The sequence below is a fragment of the Lutra lutra genome, chromosome 1 (genome assembly GCF_902655055.1).
Source record: "Lutra lutra chromosome 1, mLutLut1.2, whole genome shotgun sequence".
Taxonomy (NCBI): Eukaryota; Metazoa; Chordata; class Mammalia; order Carnivora; family Mustelidae; genus Lutra; species Lutra lutra.
Genome location: NC_062278.1, coordinates 202,086,922 through 202,105,971, shown reverse-complemented (window position 1 = coordinate 202,105,971; position 19,050 = coordinate 202,086,922). Strand labels below are relative to the sequence as shown.

At 46.2% G+C, this 19,050-nt stretch overlaps 2 protein-coding genes across 26 annotated transcripts in view; one reads left to right on the top strand and one right to left on the bottom strand.

Moving 5' to 3' along the window:
• Positions 1-1,725: 1,725 nt before the first annotated feature.
• LOC125079012 (small integral membrane protein 4) lies at positions 1,726-5,774 on the top strand. Its single transcript, XM_047692339.1, has 2 exons — positions 1,726-2,118; positions 5,670-5,774. Exons 1-2 carry the CDS (start codon positions 1,968-1,970, stop codon positions 5,759-5,761), a joined length of 243 nt encoding a protein of 80 aa, XP_047548295.1. The 5' UTR covers positions 1,726-1,967; the 3' UTR covers positions 5,762-5,774.
• A 4,210-nt stretch (positions 5,775-9,984) lies between these two features.
• Positions 9,985-19,050, bottom strand: part of PBRM1 (polybromo 1) — a 131,262-nt gene continuing 122,196 nt past the window's right edge. For 15 of the 25 annotated variants that reach the window (XM_047692109.1, XM_047692071.1, XM_047692064.1 and 12 more), the window contains 4 exons: positions 18,129-18,284; positions 14,949-15,019; positions 14,618-14,834; positions 9,985-12,838 (listed from right to left, as the gene is read on the bottom strand). In XM_047692109.1, coding sequence (XP_047548065.1) covers positions 12,666-12,838; positions 14,618-14,834; positions 14,949-15,019; positions 18,129-18,284 — 617 coding nt within the window. In that variant the 3' untranslated portion in view covers positions 9,985-12,665. The remainder of the gene's footprint in view (positions 12,839-14,617; positions 14,835-14,948; positions 15,020-18,128; positions 18,285-19,050) is intronic. The other 10 variants (XM_047692147.1, XM_047692172.1, XM_047692203.1 and 7 more) reach the window with 1 other exon arrangement.

The window sequence follows — 19,050 nt, the reverse complement described above, 5'->3', positions numbered from 1 at the left end:
TCTGAGTCCTGAGTCCGCTTTTTCCTGAGTCCGCTGGCGACCCAGGCCTAACGGTAGGCCCTGAGGCGCCCGACAGAGCACCGATGTGCCCCATCGGTGGGGAGCTGGCTAGCTGGACACTGTTTCCTTGGGGTGCTCCTCCTGGTTTAAGGGCATATTTGTGCTTTTGAATATCCACTGCACCTTGGCTGAGAACCTACCAACCGTGGGCCAGATCCTGGGCCAGGAGCTGGGGCGGGGCGGGGGAGGAGCACGGATGGAGGCCGAAGGGTAGTCAGTCCCACGGGAGCCCAGCTGAGCTAGGTCCGCCTTGGGACTTGTCCATAAGTAAGCTTCCTCAGGGTGGGAGATGGGTGCCCGGCGATGACAGGCTCCCAGAGCCACCAAGAGGAGAACCTGGAATGAGCCGCCAAGCCAGTATGCAGGGAGCTGGGTAGGGGAGGCCCCAGGAGAAAGCAGGTGATCCAGGAAGCAGCTCTGGGCCAGCAGTTCAGCTCCAGACTCTGTGACCCGTGCCAGGGGCCCTGCTTGCGCTCTCTCTCTTCTCCAGCCTATTTTTGTATATTTTGTGTTCATACCACCGAACTTTTTTATTGACTTTGTTTCCGTTTGATGTTCTTAGACTGTGTAATAGTTGTCTCCCTTCTCAAAGATAGGCCCCTGTTGTTTTTCTAGCCTTAGGTGATGAAGTGACAGTCCCTTATAGCATGCACAGGGACTCAACAAGGGTGAATGAAGGCTCTGGTGCTCCTGCCTGGCTTAATCTCCTAACTTCTCAGTTTCCCGTCCATAAAACGGGATGATGTAAATAAAGGGGAGTGTCCCTAGGTTCTAGAATACATATAAAGAGCTGGTACCCAGCATATCATTGTCATGCTATCATCCTTGTGTTTTAGCTAACGATAATGGATCAGTTACCATGCTGCTGGCATGGTAAGTGCTTTATTCGTATTACTTCTAAATCTCACAGCATCAAAGAGAGGCCCCACTTTGTGGAGCAAGGGATGTGGTTTGACAAAGCCCATGCTCTTGAGCCGCTCTGCTGCTCTGTGATTCTTGTGAATAATGAGGTGATGCGTAAAAAGGACCTACATGGCCCTGCGTAAGGGTAAGTGCCCCAAACAAGATAGCTTCTATTAATATCAGGGTTGTTCGCACGAGGTGATTGCTTGGACTTTTGTTGTGATCATGATAAAGTTCACCTTTCAAAAATGCATATCGGGGGGTGCCTGGGTGGCTCAGTGGGCTGAAGCCTCTGCCTTCGGCTCGGGTCGTGGTCTCGGGGTCCTGGGATGGAGCCTCTCTGCTCAGCGGGGAGCCTGCTTCCTCCTCTCTGCCTACTTGTGATCTGTCAAATAAATAAATAAAATCTTAAAAAAATGCATATCGGATTCTGTTATTTTTAGAATTCTAGTCATCAGTCACGACCCCGAAATAAATGCAAAGCATTGCATGACTGCCTTTTAGAGTAAAACGCAGTATATGTTTATACCACCAGAGCCCGTCATCACTTCTACCAGGCCTTTAAGGAAAAAGATGGCGGTGGCAGAGTAGGGGGTGCCCCGGCCAACCACGAGCGCCGGCTCGCAAAGCGGAGGCCGGGGCAGGGCCGGCTCGACGCCACGTGGGAGGCCCCGCCCTCTCGGGCCACCCCGCCTCCAGAGCCGAGGCGCCTGCGCCAGCTCCCTCCGGCTGAGCTCGACCTCACGGAGCACGCGCGCTTCGCCGCATTCGGACTGGCGGATCCGCGCGCCCCACGGCGCTCTGATTGGTGGAGCCGTTCAGGCTCTGGGTCGGGGGCTCGGCGCTCCTTCAGCTCAGCACGCGCCTAGCTGCGGGTCAGGGCCGCCGTAGCACGGTAACTAGGCGTCCGGGCTCGGCTGTAGCTGGGCGCTCCAGTCCGGGGGCTGGGGCAGCTCCCGTGGCTCCCGGTTTCGCCGTACCCCTCTCCACGACCTGAGTCGGGCATGTTTTCCAGGGCCCAGGTGAAGCGGGTCCTGCAGCGGGTGCCCGGGAAGGAACGATTCGGCGTCTACAGGTTCCTGCCCTTTTTTTTTGTCCTGGGAGGAACGATGGAGTGGATCATGATTAAACTGCGTGTGGGCCAGGAGACCTTCTGTAAGTGGGGGTGCAGCAGGGTCCGTCTCATTTCAGGAAGGCAGGAGGCGGCTAGGGACCCATTTTCCTGGGGGACGGTCTTAGGTTGCAGACCGCTCGTTCCATTCAGAGCGCTGAGCTGCTCTTACCGTGGTTAGAAGGGCAAGGACGCTTCCGTTCGTGGCCCGGGGTGACAAAGGCATGTCTGCGTCCAACCTTGAGACCTTCCCTGCACTTTCGGGAGAGCACGTGACTCGACGCAGGACGCTGTGCTCTCAAGCCTGCCCCGCGTCCCTGCGGGCCGGTGACGTTGTTTGGTCCTAAGGAACAGACTTGCTGACAGCGCCGTGGAAGGGAGTGGGATCCTGAAGATTCAGGGAAACTCCTGCTAATTGGCCAGCCCTCTTCCGGATTCCTAAGTCCAAACCCTGGAAGGAGCCGGTCTGCCGGCCAAACTACCACTGTCTTTGCCGGACAGAGTCATTGGCACCAGCGTCCGGCACTGTGGAAAGAGTGCCGGGCGCTGCTTTGTGAAGCACTAGCTCTGGAAAGGCCAGTTCTTCTGGAAAGACTTTCCCACTCTCTAGGTCCTTTCTGCTTTATCCCTCTCTAGAAACATGTGTCACTTGTGAACTGCCAACCCTCATTTTACAAAAAAAAATTCTTTAAAAAAAGATTTTTTAAAAATAATCTCTATACTGAACTTGGGGCTCAGACCCACAACCCTGTGATCAAGAGTTGCATGCTCCACTGACTGAGCCAGCCAGGCACCCCGCCAACCCTTCACTTTTAAAAGATTATTTGATACAGAGAGCACAAGCAGGGGGAAAGGCTCCCCACTGAGCAGGAAGCCTGATCCAATGCAGGGCTGGGTCCCAGGACTCTGGGATTATGACCTCAGCTGAAGGCAGACGCACTGAGCCACCCAGGGGTTCCCCCCAACCCTTATTTTAAAAACATTGTTACATTAGTGTTTCCAAAGATTAGTCCTTTTGTTTATCCGTTCATTAGTATTTAATGAGCACCCATGAGAGTATATAATGAACAAGGTAGAGAGTCCCCCACTCCACAAGAGTTCTAATGGCAGAGACCCATCATAAAGTCAGTTACTATTAAGTGTGATCAGTGCTGTGAGGGGAAGTGTGTGTGTGGGGGGCAATGGTAGTCTTGGGTGGGGCTACCTCAGTTGGATCAGATTGTGCAGGGAAGGCATCCAGGAGTTACCATGTCAGGTGGGGACTGCAGACTGAGTAGGTCAGCCAGATGAGGGGAATGTTCATGGAGTTGAAAGTGTCTCATGCTAGTGGTGAGAGCAAACATGGGGCCACGGTGTGGATATTTACTGTTTGAGGGACTGCAGGTGAGCAGAGTGAGGGATGAAGTGGTTAGAAATGTGCCTGGGCAGGGCCACAGGACTGGAGAACCAAGACTGTAGCCAGAGGATTGAAGGGTTTTAAGCAGCAGTGGGTTATCACATGAGGAGAATGGCTTCTTGGGGAGAGGAGGCAAGAATACTGGGGCTGTGTGGCTGTTCAGGTCTGAGACGGTGCCTGGTTGGGTGGGGACAGATGGGATGCCAAGAAGTGAGTGGAGTTGAGAGATACCTGGGAGGTGGTACTGACAGGGCCTGGTGATTGAGTGGACTCAGGGGATGAGCAGGGGAGGCTTCCGGTGGGACAGCTGGCGTGGTGCAGGGGGGATACTGGCAGGACAGTCCGGACTCTGTTTTGGACATGCTAAGGTGGAGATGGTTATACAGATCTGAAGCTCAGGAGGTACATCTGGGCCATGGATATGGGTTTGTGGGTCATTCGAAAGCAGATTGTGATGAAAGAGTCCAATCCCAACATTTTAAGGGTGATTGGCAATGGCTGGAGAGACAAGTAGGGAAACCAGGAGGGTTTATCACGGAAGATAGGAGGTCCAGGAACTCTGACTAGGCGAATGGGAGGTCAGCCCTCCAGGAGAGACAAAGATGCTGGTCAGGAAAGGGGAGTGGAGAGAGGCTGCAGATAACTGGCTCTTGAGAAGGTAGGAGAGGTTGGGATCAGAGCAGGGCCATAGGAGTAGCCCTTGGAAGTTAGCTAGAAGTTAGTTCTCTATTGATGACTGATCTGTGTGAAGAAAGTTCATGGCCATCTGGGGGTGAGTGAGGGTGGGTCAGGGTCATGACTGAGGAAACAGGGTTGTTAGGCATCACCGAGGGCCCAGTTAAATGCATTAGTTGGCCCCACAGTGCAAAGCAAGCAGAGGGAGGGATGGAGGAGGGCAGCTGGATGAATCTGTAGTTGGGGTTTTGAAGGTGTGTCAAGAAGTTGATATTGCTAGGAGGGAATTGCCGCTGGTTTGAGCAAGAAGATAGAACAAGGTGGGGCTGAGGGGGTATTTAGGGGCCAAGTGCCTGGGGAAGAACTTAATAGAGGTCCAAGGACAGAATGCCTAGAAAGGTAGTAGAGGAATCGGTCAGAGCAGGGTGAATTATTTGAGAGAGCACTGCAAGTAGATGGCACAGGTTGACTGGAGAAGTCAAGGAGGCGAAGAGGATGAGCGCTTCATCCTCATGGCGGGTGGCGTTGCCTCGGAAGATAGCACAGGACAGGTCAAGGAGCCTGACCTAGATGTCAGCGTTTTCAGTGACTGAAGGGGAGTAGAGAGCAGGTGCCCTTGCAGAGAAGACTGTGGCAGATGGCAAAAGCCAAAAAGGAAGAGGGTGGAGAATCAGCAGTGTGGAACAAGGGACCTGACCTGACCTCCCCACTCTGAGTTCCTGGCAATGGGCAAGGGAGCTGCAGAGCCAAAGGGCAAGAAGCGCCTTGGAGACACTTTCGTTAAGGATGATTTCGGAGAAAATAGACATTTTGGGGGTTGGGGTAGGGAAGGAAGTGAGGAAAGTCTTAAAACATTACTAAGAGGTATGCTAGGACACGATCCTATCTTTGAAGACATGGACTCTCACCATGCTATTGACGTGCAGAACTGCATTTAACTTTTTTTTTTTTTTAAATTTTTAAAGATTTTATTTGTCAGAGAGAGAGAGAGAGAGAATGTGCATAAGCAGGGGGAATGGCAGGAAGAGGGGGAAGCAGGCTTCCTATGGAGCAGGGAGCCCGATGCAGGACTCAATCCCAGGACCCTGCAACCATGACCTGAGCGAAAGGCAGCCACTTAACCGACCGAGGCACCCAGGCACAACCCCCTCCAAGTTTTTTTTTTTTTTTTTTTTTTTTAAGATTTCACTTATTTATTTGACAGACAGAGATCACAAGTAGGCAGAGAGGCCGGCAGAGAGAGAGAGAGGTAGAAGCAGGCTCCCCGCTGAGCAGAGAGCCCGATGCGGGGCTCGATCCCAGGACCCTGGGACCATGACCTGAGCCGAAGGCAGAGGCTTTAACCCACTGAGCCACTCAGGCGCCCCCCAAGTTTTGTTTTAAATGAAGTTTATTTTGGCCTTGAGTTAAACAATGAGATTCAGAAAAAGTTGACAGACCTCGACTGTTGGTTAAATTAGTCAGATCTAAGTACCTTTAATTCCTATTTCTTAAAAGTCTAAGTAAAATTTTTATTTGACACAGATGATGTCTACCGTAGAAAAGCCTCAGAACGACAGTATCAGAGAAGGCTGGAAAATGCACCGGAGACTGAACTTCAGCCGTCAATAAAGTGAATATGAAATTTCACTGCTGGTTTCAACTCCTTTGAAAATGTACCTTTCAGATCTCTTGTTCTTATTCAGAACTGCCTTGACAAAGAATTTTTATAGTTTTCCTGTCTGCTTCAATACTTCCTAAGTCACTTTTGGACAACACTTAACGGAAAAACTATTTCCTCCTGAAACACACCTGCCCAGTGAATCTGTTCTATGAAATATTTCTTAAACAATTCAAGGATCAAGCAGGATGCTTTTTTAGTACAGTCGGAATTGTTTGCGAAGTCTTTTGTTCTAGGCAACAAATTGATACCCTTACTTTTTTGCAGAATTCAGATTTAATCATGGACATAAAAGTAAGCTCTCCATTCCAGGACTATTTAAACCAGGATAATTATGCAGATTACATTTCTGCCAGCGACCAATCAGTCACCATTTTGCAAGGCTGGTGGGGATTCCTGACCACACTTTACTCAGGTCAGGTGCTCTTGTGAACAGAAATAACCCCTTCCTTTGCCTGTCCCCACGAACATACAAGGCCTGCTGGAGCTCCAGGAAGACTCCAGAGGGGGGAGGCTTCACACTTGTCTTGTGATGAAGATGTGCTTTTATCCAGCTGGTGAAGGTAAAGACATTGCTTCTTCCCTAAGAAAGTGAACCTCCACACTGAAAAAGCAAAACCATAAAACAACCACAGACTTCAGCTAAGTCAGAGGCTCAGTCTACTGGAGAGATATTTTGTAATTTGACCCAGAGTAAGTTTGGGTCAGCTGATAGCAAAAACAAAGGCTTTATCCATTTTTTTTTTTCCTTTTACTCCAAGCTTGGTAACTACATCCAACATCTATTTAATCAAGAACATATCTCTATTTTTTTTTTTTTAAGATTTTATTTATTTATTTATTTATTTTTTAAAAGATTTTATTTGTTTATTTGACAGAGAGAGATCACAAGTAGACAGGCAGGCAGAGAGAGAGAGAGAGAGAGAGGGAAGCAGGCTCCCTGCTGAGCACAGAGCCCGATGCGGGACTCGATCCCAGGACCCTGAGATCATGACCTGAGCTGAAGGCAACGGCTTAACCCACTGAGCCACCCAGGCGCCCCAAGATTTTATTTATTTGACAGATCACAAGTAGAGAGAGAGAGAGAGAGGAGGAAGCAGGCTCCCTGCCCAGCAGACAGCCCGATGTGGGACTCGATCCCAGGACCCTGAGATCATGACCTGAGCTGAAGGCAGAAGCTTAACCCACTGAGCCACCCAGGCAGCCCAAGAACATAGCTCTATATTAAAGAAGGCTAAGTTTCAAAATGGGTTTCTAACAATTGCTCATGAATATTACAGAAGCAGATGCTTAAGGCCACAGGGTAATCTCAAGTTAAAGATCTCTGCCACGAACATAGCTTCCCAATCTTTTCTAGGTTTTTTTTTTTTTTTTCTAATTTCAGTCCATTGATATTAGAACCAATTCAGTATAAATAGCAAGCCACTGACTATTCAGATCCCCTTCAAGCACGACCCATCCCAGCTCAGTCACTGCTCAAAGATGGCTTGAATGCGAAGACCAGTGATGACCCACAGCACCAGGGAGAGGGAGGTGTTTCTCCTGTGCACTTGTGTGCCTAGAGAGTTCCTGGTGAGCCTAACCTCAGAGAGTTCCTGATGAACCTAACCTCACAGGCATTTTAGTGGTTAGACTATAGCGTAAGGAATTACGTTGTGGTCAGATTCTCCCAGTTAACATGGCCTTATTCCATGTTTCCCCCATCCCAGTTTTAGTTTAGTACTGATATATACAGAGAATATGTAATGGACACAATGTTTACAAAGGAAAGTTGTAAATGTTAATAAAACCGTCAACTAACTTACATGTCTGCTGTGGGTTCCCTCCCTGGCCCACCTCTCTGTCTGCACCCCAGAGAAAATTACGAGCTACAAATTCATGTTTAAGAGTTTTCTTCTTTTTTTTTTTTTTTTAAAGATTTTATTTATTTATTTGACAGAAATCACAAGCAGGCAGAGAGGCAGGCAGAGAGAGAGGAGGAAGCAGGCTCCCTGCTGAGCAGAAAGCCCGATGCGGGGCTTGAACCCAGGACTTGGGATCATGACCTGAGCTGAAGGCAGCGGCTTAACCCACTGAGCCACCCAGGCGCCCCAAGAGTTTTCTTCTTTTTAAAAAAAATCTGTACTAGCGTGCTGCTTTACTGAAGGACAACAACACTCTGTAGATAAGAAATGTCACTTCAAGTCAAGGAGACTAGCAAAGCAATTACTGCATTAAATTGAAGGTACTTTTGGAGCATATCAGTTTCGATGCTAGAGGGTAAAAACTAACCTTTGTTAACTGAGGTGAAAGCTTTTAAAATTCACCTTAAAACAAACTTTAACCCTCCTAGTACAGAATCTGACTCTGCCTGACTTAGTAGACACAGGAACTACTTAGGGAACTTTAATAACGGTAAGAGCAATGCTCTTACATGCGGATTCTAGGACTGCAGTGCCTCCTAGTGTAAACTATGCGGCAAAACATTTAATGACCCAGGTTTTAAAAACCGTACTTCTAGAATGACAAAAATTGAATTAGCATTTATTGCTTGAAATTTACTTCCACTATGGTGTTGGGTAAGGAAAGTGAGTTTTTAGGGCGCCTGGGTGGCTTAGTGGCTTAAAGCCTCTGCCTTCAGCTTGGGTCATGATCTTGGGGTCTTGGGATTGAGCCCCGCATCGGGCTCTCTGCTCAGCGGGGAGCCTGCTCTCCCCCACCCCCGACTTGACTGCCTCTCTGCCTACTTGTGATCTCTGTCAAAGAAATAAAATCTTTTAAAAAATTAAGGAAAGTGGGCTTTGGAGCGCTTCACTTTACCAGATGAACTGATAGGGAAAGTTAACTTAGGTACACAGCAGATTCTCAATAGATGAGGGCTATCTTGATCCCTCTAATGATCCTATTCTGGAAGTCTTTTGGTGAGGGGGCAGCGAAGCATGGTTAACTGAGCGATAGCAAAGTGATAGTACAAAGCTCCTGGGAAGGGAGGGGACCCAAGGGGGCTGCCCTCTATTCTGAAAGTCTTGCCTAAATCTCAGATGTATAATTTAAACACATTGATCTCTCTTCTCTTTTCGTATGTCTCAATTTTTCACACCAAGTTACTTCTCTTTAAAAAAGTGCACATTTGGGGCGCCTGGGTGGCTCAGTGGGTTAAAGCCTCTGCCTTTGGTTCAGGTCATGGTCCCAGGGTTCTGGGATCGAGCCTTGCATCCGGCTCTCTTCTCAGCTGGGAGCCTGCTTCCTCCTCTCTCTCTCTGCCTACTTGTAATCTCTGTCAAATAAATAAATAAATAAAATCTTAAAAAAAAAAAAAAAGTGCACATTTGGACCACGGTGCTTTCCGAAGCAGTTCTCTCCTAGAAAAGCAGTACAGCATCAGTTCACACTCTATACATGTGCACTGAATTGGGAATTTCTTGTCACATTTATGTGCAACCCACAAGGCATCAAGGCCACATCTATTCCGGGGACAGAAGCAGTCTATTACGTGTTCAGCTCTGAACTTTCGTTCGGCTGATCTAGCACACTTCCAAACCGAAAAGGAACAGAGTCACAGCAGTATTTGTTCGCTCAGTCTTCAGTGGGAATGTTTGACTATTCAATGATTATTCAAAATATGCTCGTAAGCACAGATGGCAGTACAGCCCTAAATACTTAGGGGTACAGAGCCACAGGGATTTGCAAAGTGATATTAGAGGAAAACAGTTGGTTGATTTTACCAACACTTCTATTAAAAGTGTGGTCATGTTTTTAAGAGCTTATAAGCATGTTAAAGACAACCTGGGCCACCCGTCTCTTCTGGCCACAGACACCTGACTGACAAAGGGCTTACATTGCTTTATGGTACAAGACATGCTTTCCTTACCTTCCACCATCAGTAATTCTCCAATTTTAACTTCAACCTGTATTTCTGCCCACGATGAGGACATGTTAGGAATTCCTTGACTGCCCGAGAGGCGTGGCGTGGGGCACGTTGAGCTGCAGCATGACTGCATTCGGCCTGTGCTAATGCAGCCTGAACCCTGAACCAGGTCTGCTCACTCACTGACTTTGGCCTCCACCTGAGGAGTTCTGTTCCCTTAAATTGGCAGCTAGATCCCTGTCAGCATAGAATCAAGACTTGCAGGAATTAAGCCTGCTTGAGCCTAACATCTGACACAGCTGTAACAGAACAACCAAACCTGGTTAATCCAATTCACTTTGCAAACTCCATTTTTATTTGGATTAAAAAGCTTTAAATGAACAAACATAGGATACATACAGGTTATAGGACTAGTTACCACTTAAACCTCCTCTGATACAGAAATTAGAATAAACCAAGTTTTTAATTAGGTCTGCAAATGTTCAAGCTCAGAAGTCAACAACACCAGTTTGAGATTTCACACAAGAAGTGTCCCCTGTCAGTTCTTCCTCAGAGGAAGACAAGGGTGGGTTCAAAATCCAAGCAGTTCAAAGGCCTCTTAAATCAGTTGGCTGACATACTATTTTAAACCTATAGGTTTTCCTCCAAATAAACAAGATTCTTTTCCACATGAACTTACATTTTGAAAACATTTAGGCCATTAAACTTTCTAAGCCATATCGCTAGTTTCTAAAATTCATGGGGGGAGGGGAAGATGTATATAGTTCACTTGTACTTTCTTAAGTCAGGACATTAAAAAAAAATTTTTTTTTGGCTTATCTTTTTTGGAAGATGGCTGACCTCAGATCTTATATCCTATATATTCACTGATACTCTCCAAGTTAATATACAGAAAGACATGATTCTAAAATAAATACATAGATTTTTTTTTTTTTTTAAACTTAATTAGGGCCTGCCTACTGGCCCCCTGGCCCGGCTCTGCACTGCCTTAGGGAAGCCCCTGGCTGGATCTATGGTTTCTACAGCACCTCTAGACACTGGGAAGGAGCCTGGAGGAGGAGTGCCCTGGCTTCTAATGCCCCACCTAGCCCACAGTGAAGAGTTTTTAGAGGCTTCCCAAAGAAGTCTCATCCAGACCTTAAAAAGGGAAATAAGATGGGTGCATGAAATAAATAAATAACTTAACCAAAATTAGATTTCAGGTTCTTTGGTGTAATTCAAGAATGTCTAGAAATAAAATAATCTGATTGTATTATACAGTCCATGATGACTCAATGGCCCAAATCACTAGGAACTGAAGATTTCTTTCTCTGATTCAGTTTAACAATAAGGTACTGACATACTATTGCAATACATTTTTTAAAAATTCAGAATTATTCAAAACACTTGATGCAAACTGAGACCCAGTGGTTGACTATAGGCAATGAGGTTACAAGGGCCTCCTGTATTTAAAGTATCTAGAATACAAGAGACTTGTTTCCATTCTACACATTTTTGTCCCCATGATTTCGTAAGAATGGCAATTAAATATCCAGGTATTGATTCATACCAGATAAAAGAAAAAAGTATCCTGTGAGAGTCATTCTCTCAATTTACAAACAGAAAGGGAAGCTCCACCAAAACGGCAACAATCTTGTTACAAAAAAACAGGTTTCAAAAACCTCAAGGGGAATCCAGGTGTGGTGCTTTTCTACCTGTCAGCGCATCATACGCTGCCTCCAGATACTCATTCTAGGCTCATGTGAAAGAGAAAGGGTCAACCCCAAATGTTTGGGATCCATATTGGTCTTTTTAAGTGAGTATTTTCTTAGATTATAATTACTCTCTCCTGAAATTCAAAAGCACAAGTTAAATTTAAAAAACATTTTAGAAAGCCTTAAGTTTCTGGTTGAGAATTACAACACTGAAACTTAGAAAGAAAGAAAAATGCCACATCTGGTGAGGAAATAAAGATACGAAAACATACGTGCTTATGTAGACAATCTACCCTTTCCACAATTATGCTTCTGACAAAGCTCGTATCTGGTTATGCACTCCCTTCCCTATGTTAGGTTAGGTGTTAGGTTTAAAAAATAAATCACCTCTATGCACACCTCAATGCTTTTCAAGGCAAACTTAATGGTTTCCAATGTAAGAGATTTAAAATTTTAAATCATCTAGCAAGTATAGGCATAAATTGTGAATTCAATATAAATAGATCAAAAGTACCCTTAAACTTACCTGCCAAGACTAAAGATAATTCAGGGTTGTGCACATGTTCTGCAAAACTAACTGACACCACAGATGACTAAGAGCACAAGAAACCGTGCTCCCCACTCTGGGGGTCCGGGAGATGCACCAGGGGCAGAAGGATGCACGGCACTGACTTCAGATTTCTGGAGCAAGTCTCTGAGTTAACAGAGCAAATGTGCCAGGTCTGCCAAACACCTGTAACCTAAAATAACTTCTCACTTCAACTGTAAAAGACAGCTTCTGCCGAAGTGGCTTAAGATACTCAAGTACGTAAAGCAGACTCCAGTGCACTCCCCTCTGTAAGATGTAAACTAGGACCAACTTCACATTTCATTGTCAACTTAAACTAATCTGTAAACTCTCGTGCGTGTGTGTGTGTGTGTATTTTTTTTCATTTTGTTTGTTCTTTTATAAAAAAACAAAACCAAAAACCAAAAACCAAAACCCCAAGCCAAGACAAAACCTTTGATGGTTTCAGTTCCATGGCAACAAGTAAAAAGATAAAACTCCAAGTCTACATATACAACCAATTATGAAACTGGTTTTAAACGAAGGAAACATATGCAAAAAAATCTCTGTGTATTTGATAAAGTCAACTTAATATAACAAAAACAAATTGAAATAGCTTATTAAAAGTGTCCTTATATAAAAATGGCCTTGTGATGTACAGTAAAATGCAATAAAAATTATCCTTTGTTCCTCCCCCCACCCCCAGTAACTAAAATGGCTACTGTTCCACAAAACTCTTTATGCTTCTATAAAAGAAACGGAATTGATATGATTAAAGGTTTTCTAGATTGTATGCTTGGCGAATGTTGAGGGTGTCTCGGAGCATCAAATCCCGAAGGCGCCAGAGGGCATCTGCCATGGTGGTGTGGGCCCCTTTACTTTTCAGCCAGTGAGAGGGGAGGCGGCTCTCCTGTTCTTTTGACAAATGGACATCGCGTCTTCGAGCTGAAAATTAAAATGCACACAAGAGAAAGGAAAGTAGGAATTTTAAGGTAACAATTTCCCCCTCAGACCCAAGGTCTGGTTGTTTATTAAAGCATGTAACACTTATTATTTATTAACTATTATGAATTTTAACTCTGCAGGGTATTTCCAAGCAAATGTCTTCTCTATCATTTTATTAGGCATCTTTTTTTTTTTTTTTTAAAAACTGTGCACTTAGGTACGAGACTACCTAGCTAAGGATGTCTTACTGCTTCATGCTTTGTATTTTAGAAATTCTCTAGTTTATAATAATGACTTAACAAGAGAGCTGCACAGTATAACATAATTCTCTAAGAATGGGAACATCAGAGTTGCACAAACACCTAAAAGATCTAATCACTAGTATTGTGTTGCAGGCAGTCCTGATGATTAATCATTTCTTCAGGGACGCTTGGGTGGTGCAGTCGTTTAAGCAGCCAACTCTTGGTTTTGACTCAGGTTATGATCTCAAGCCCCATGTTGGGCTCTGTGCTCAGTGTGGAGTCTGTCTGAGACTTGCTCTCACTCTCCCTCTGCCCCTCCTCACTGCTCTCTTTCTCAAGTAAATAGCTCTTTAAAAAATTAATAATTCTTGGGGCGCCTGGGTGGCTCAGTGGGTTAAGCCGCTGCCTTCGGCTCAGGTCATGATCCCAGGTCCTGGGTTCGAGCCCCACGTCGGGCTTTCTGCTCAGCAGGGAGCCTGCTTCCTCCTCTCTCTGCCTGCCTCTCTGCCTACTTGTGATTTCTCTCTGTCAAATAAATAAATAAAATCTTAAAAAAAAAAATTAATAATTCTTCAGTGTTAACAAAAGTTCCTAAAAAGGAAAATGTGAGGAAAGTGAAAACATACCTATTATTCTGAAAGAAATCAAATGATCAAACTGGTTTAGAATGAAGAATGAGAGGCACCGGGATGGCTTAGTCGGTTAAGCATCCAACACTTGATTTTAGCTCAGGTCATGATCTCAAGGGTGACTGATCTCAGCAATGTGAGATCGAGCCGCACATCAGGCACTGCACACAGCATGGAATCTGCTCGAGACTCTCTCCCTCTCCCTTTGCCCCTCCCCCTGCTCCTGCCCTCTGGCACTAAATAAATAAAGTCTTAAAAAAAAAAAAAAAAGAAATGAAGAATGATGAGTAGGAGCTTGTACCTCTCCTTCCAGAAACCAGCCAAGTTATTTAATTTAATGTGATTTAACTTTATGGGGGGGGGGCAGAGGGAGAAAGAAACTTAAACAGGCTCACTGCCCACTGTGAAGCCTCACTTAGGGTTTGAGCTCACAACCTGGAGATCATGACCTGAGCCAAAATTAAGAGTCAGACACTTAAACTGACTGAGCCACGCAGAGCCCCAGGAAAGTTATTTTAGTATGTACTGAAAACACATTAATTCTGCTGAACTGAATAAGTAACTCGATAGGTTAACTGAAACAGGTTAACTGGCTGAGCCACCCAGGTGCCCCTGAACCAAAGGAATTTTTAATTTACCCAAATGCATCTATACTAACGCCCAAATGCCTAAAAAAGGATTGAAAAAATTCAGAATATACTTAAAAAGATAGCAGTGATGTTTATGACAAAACTCAGAAATACAGCAAAAGCCCCATTTTCAGCGTGTGATGTCACTCTACAAAAAGCTCCAAAGCCTTCTATTACAGAATTCATTTTACTCCTCTGAGAAAAGTGGGTACCTACCCCACAATATACTGCCGACAGCAGTGAGACTTCACAAAGGCTTGCTGAAGAAGGACTCCTTACCTGCTAGGGTTTGGTCCCATTTGCTAATGCTGTTTGACTCAGCACTGAGTCCTTCGATGTATTTCAGGTAGGCCTCTGAGTGCAGAAGCCGTTGTGTCTTCGGTGGGGGAGCCACAAACATGGGCGTTGTCGGCTGCTGTATGACAGGGGGGCCAGCTGGATGTGGGCCAGGATATGGGGGTGGTGCCTGCTGCCCTGGAGGCCCCAAAACTCCTACCTGAAAGAACACAGAGCACGCGGTGAGAGGGGAAAAAAATACCTGGCACGCACTCTGAGAAAGAAGGTAACTTGAATTCTGTCAAGTCCTAGAAAATCCAACTGAGGCGCTCACCTGCTGTCCGTACGGACTTCCGCCTGGTGCTGGAGTCCCCACCATAGGGGCCACTCCTTGGTTCATCACACCTATAATTCAGAATGCAATGGCACAGTTAGAGGCTCTGGGTTGAGAGGACTACTGATAAACTACTGATAAGAAATGATGCCATTTATAATGCAAACCTATGGATCTCTGCCCTTGAATTTTTGTCGATAGGAACCCTCTGCACCCAAAATGGGATGCAGCATTCTCACAGAAAATTCACGTTCTGTTGTTTTTTAGGTAAAGTATAATACTAGTACAACCTGTCAGATGTGCATTAATTATTCATGGCTTAGAAATGCTTTGAACCTTGCATACAATTCTAACATTCCCCTAGGTCAGCTTAGTTGGACTAGGTCTCTATTTTCAAAGTAATTTTCTTCTGACGACACATTTTCCTGCAACTGAAGCCCAGGTTTCATTTTGGCAGTAATGGTCCTGCCGTTGGGCTCAAGAGCAGGGACACAAGGGAACAGGCTGTGCAAGGGCACAGTTTCGTGAGCCCTGTGGAGACTGGAGGCACATCCCTGCTGCCCTCTCACGGGCCCCAGCACCTCCGCTTCTACCAGGAGTCACTAACGCTGGCGGACGGGGCGCTTCCGTCTGGTGAGCGGCTCTGTGAAAAGGATCATCTGGAGGCAGATCAGCCTCGCCGCTGTCACTTCAGATGCAAAAGTGACAAAGGGAAAGACACTTCATGGACCTACTGTATTTGTACTCTGTACCTGTTAATAATTTTGTGAACTTCCCTTGATTCCTCACCAGTGATTCCTGCCCTGTAGGTGCGAGCTGGTGATGGTGAGGTGTCCTAAAGATAGTGTCTGGGGCTGTTTCAACGTCGGGGCCGCGCTGTCCACTCACTGAACAGGCACAGAAATAAGCCAGGGCCCCGCTTCCTTAAAAACTCCTAAGCTATGGCCCAAACCCCAGTGAGCTGCTGTTTAAACAAGTCCCGCCAGCTACAAAGAAGGATCACAAGGAGCGCACCTCATACGCTACTTTCTCTGGACTCTAAAATGTTGCTGTTTTGGCCGGGCAGAACTAGTCCACTATTCTAAGACTCAGAATTGCTAAAGGCCGCTTCCAGGAAGAATTAGGTATTGGTTAGAGAGGAAGTAATACATAAAAATAAGCGTCTGTTTACAAAGCAGGGATTTTTATAAGTACCCAGAAGTTTACTTGGATCACCACAGCATGATTATCTGTGATTGGTTTAAGAGGTTGTGGTGGGTAAGGTGCTAGTCCAGCAACATACTAACAACCCCTGTGCACCACCGCCCCCCAGACACTCACCCTCCTCACATCCCACAACACAGGGGGCCTCCCTGAGCTGCCTTTCTCTAGTTTTGCAGGGCACAAACAACTCAGCAATTCCCTCTACTTCTTGTCTACAAATGTCATGCAAGGGGGTAGCCAGTGAGAATGTGGGCTAAGTCACCAGGAGATCCTTGAGGCCTCCTCTCCTCAAAGCCTGAGCAGATGTGTGTGTGTGCTTGTGCGAGCACACTTCCCTGCTTCCTGTTTACAGAGGCCATGCAAGGGGGAAGTCAGTGAGAATGTGGTCTGAGTCACCAGAGCTCCCTGAGCCCTCTCCTTAAAGCCTAAGCTGACAGGTACGTGTGTGCGCGTGCACGTGTGGGCACTAAGAGGGGTTCTTCCTGTCTCTCCGACTAAAATCAAGTGTATGTGTGCCTCCTTCATTGCAGTTTAGAACCTGAAGCACAGAAAAGGGACATAGTGTGCCCAATACCCACCAAAAGGTTATCTGCTACTTAGAGGGTACTGGCCTTAGATGTGTCTCCCAGTGAGTAACACATGCACTTGGAAGTCAAGTCCAACCTGGTCTGAGTCAGTCAGATACCCAACGCCAAGGTGAGAGGGCACAGAATGAAGGCCAAGTCTACCGACCGTGGGTATACCCATTTTATAACTGACTTGTGCTGCAAGAGCGACTCACACACGGGCCACCATTTCTATAGGAAGCACCCAGTCCCATAAACGTTTCCTCCTCAGTACATCTGGATCAAACCTGTGTGTGGAGTTCTGGCCATTTTCTAAACAACAGTCACAGGAGTGTGGCTGGAGGTTCTAGGCCAAGCCCCCAGGTTCACTCGCCCTGCACACTGCTGGGTGACCCTCTAAAGGACTGTCTGGAACTCTGTATAACCCACTACTGGTGTAAGCAAATCTAACATTCTACATTTTGTCATTTGGGCCAGGCCGTTAGTGGATGTTCTGGATAATGACCAAATGTTATTCTAAGTTATCTTCAGGACACATTCCCTCCAACTAGATTATAGCTAAAGCCCAGCTCTTTTGCATACGATGGCAATTAATATGAATATGGGAGCCTGTGATTTTCCTTTCACAGTATTTCAACTTACTAATTATAAAGTAAACCTCTAGTTCTTCCTGAACTCTATTTATGTATTTCCACATGGAATAAATTCTGAGATTCTGCTGACAGCTAAATCAGTGTCTGCAGTCAGTAGGGTGGGGTGGTGTTGCTCTTTAAAATGTTTTATCATACTTCTTAGGGGACTCACAGACCGAAAATGTTTTGATTGCAAATTTGTTCCCTCCCTCCTTTTTGTTCCTGGAATGACTGACTGAAGGATTTCTTCATCATCATCGGTGACTCTCCAATCCCCTTAGAAGGGCTGTTTGAGAAGCAGGAGATGAAGCAAGGATTCTATACAGAAGACAATCCTTCAGTAAGAATTGAACCTTCCTTCAGAGGAAGAAGTGCACTCAGGACCAAAAGTGCTTTCATATGTGACTTGGAACTAGCAATTTGGGAAACTTCATTCACTGATAATGAGGGCATGGCCTTCTAGGCTGTTTTTGGCTTTCTGAGCACATGGCAAATTGTCAGAGTGGTGTGCGAGCATGCCTTCTGCCCCGTGGTCTGCTTAGTCTGGTCTCTGCCAGGTGTCCTGCGCCGCCGCTAGGCAGTCAGGTGCCTGAGGGCACAGGTGCTGAGCTGCCTGCTCAACACACAGGACAGGCCCTGTTGCTGGCCGCCCTGGGCTTCTCAGTGAGGAAAGGGCTGGCCACAGTGGGCAGCAGCTACCTCCTGGAACAACTGGCTGACGGAGGAAAAAAGAGAATATGAAGATGAGATTAATGAGTGAATGAGGATGAAGTTCTTACCCGGTGGTGGGATGCCCGGGAGGCCGGGCACACCTGGCGGAAGATGGTGGGGTGGAGGCCCCCCAGGGTGAAGTGGCTGCATGCTGCCCATGCTAACAAGGCCATCAACTGGGCCCTGCAAAGGTGGAAGGCCTGGCGGATAGCCACCCATCATGCCTTGAAGGACACAACAAATTTCAGACATGCATCATTAACATGCAACATGAGCTAAGTAATAACAAACCCCCCACATGCACTACCAATGAATAAAGCGCCCTTAGTACTGCATGATATAACGGCAATTAGTGCAATTATTTTGTTGCAATAATGAACAAAATAAAAAGTTACAAATATGAAATCCAACATCTGTGGATGAATTAGTACTTAGTATATTATTATTTGTAGTCATCTTCCCTGGGATAAATACGCTGCATGTTTTCGGTTAAATAATAATAAAGAGGAGTTCCAGTAACAGCCTTCCCAAGGTCATGATTATTGCAAGCTGTTCAAACAGAGTGACCAGTTCTGCGACTGCGATTCTAACTGATCAGTAGAAACCCCATCATTCCACTCTGCCCACACTCATATGCCTATCATGGGTACACATGAGGGGAAACTGGAATGGAGGGAGATGAGGCGCACAGCCCTGATCACAAAGCATGGTTCTCCAGCTGGGGGCGGGGTGGGTGGGGTCCAAAGTTTTTCAAGGCTTCCTCCTCCCTTCTAGCCCCACCACTACTGGTAAAAACGGATCATGCTCAGCCTTGAGCTGGGGAACAGAGAAGAGCCCTTACAATGGATGACGTTTCATCTTTAGATCTCAAAACAGGTAAAATAAAGATAAAACCTATACCCTCCCAAGCCAAACTAAGCCCAGGTCACTTGGTAGCGGGCACGCAGACCTCAGAAGGAATGGCTGGAGAATCAGGCTCTGTTGGCATGA

Coding starts and splice junctions, on each gene's coding strand:
- LOC125079012 (XM_047692339.1), top strand. CDS start 1,968: ATGTTTTCCAGGGCCCAGGTGAAGCGGGTCCTGCAGCGGGTGCCCGGG. Junction 2,119..5,669: donor TGTGGGCCAGGAGACCTTCT/GTAAGTGGGGGT, acceptor TATTTGACACAG/ATGATGTCTACCGTAGAAAA.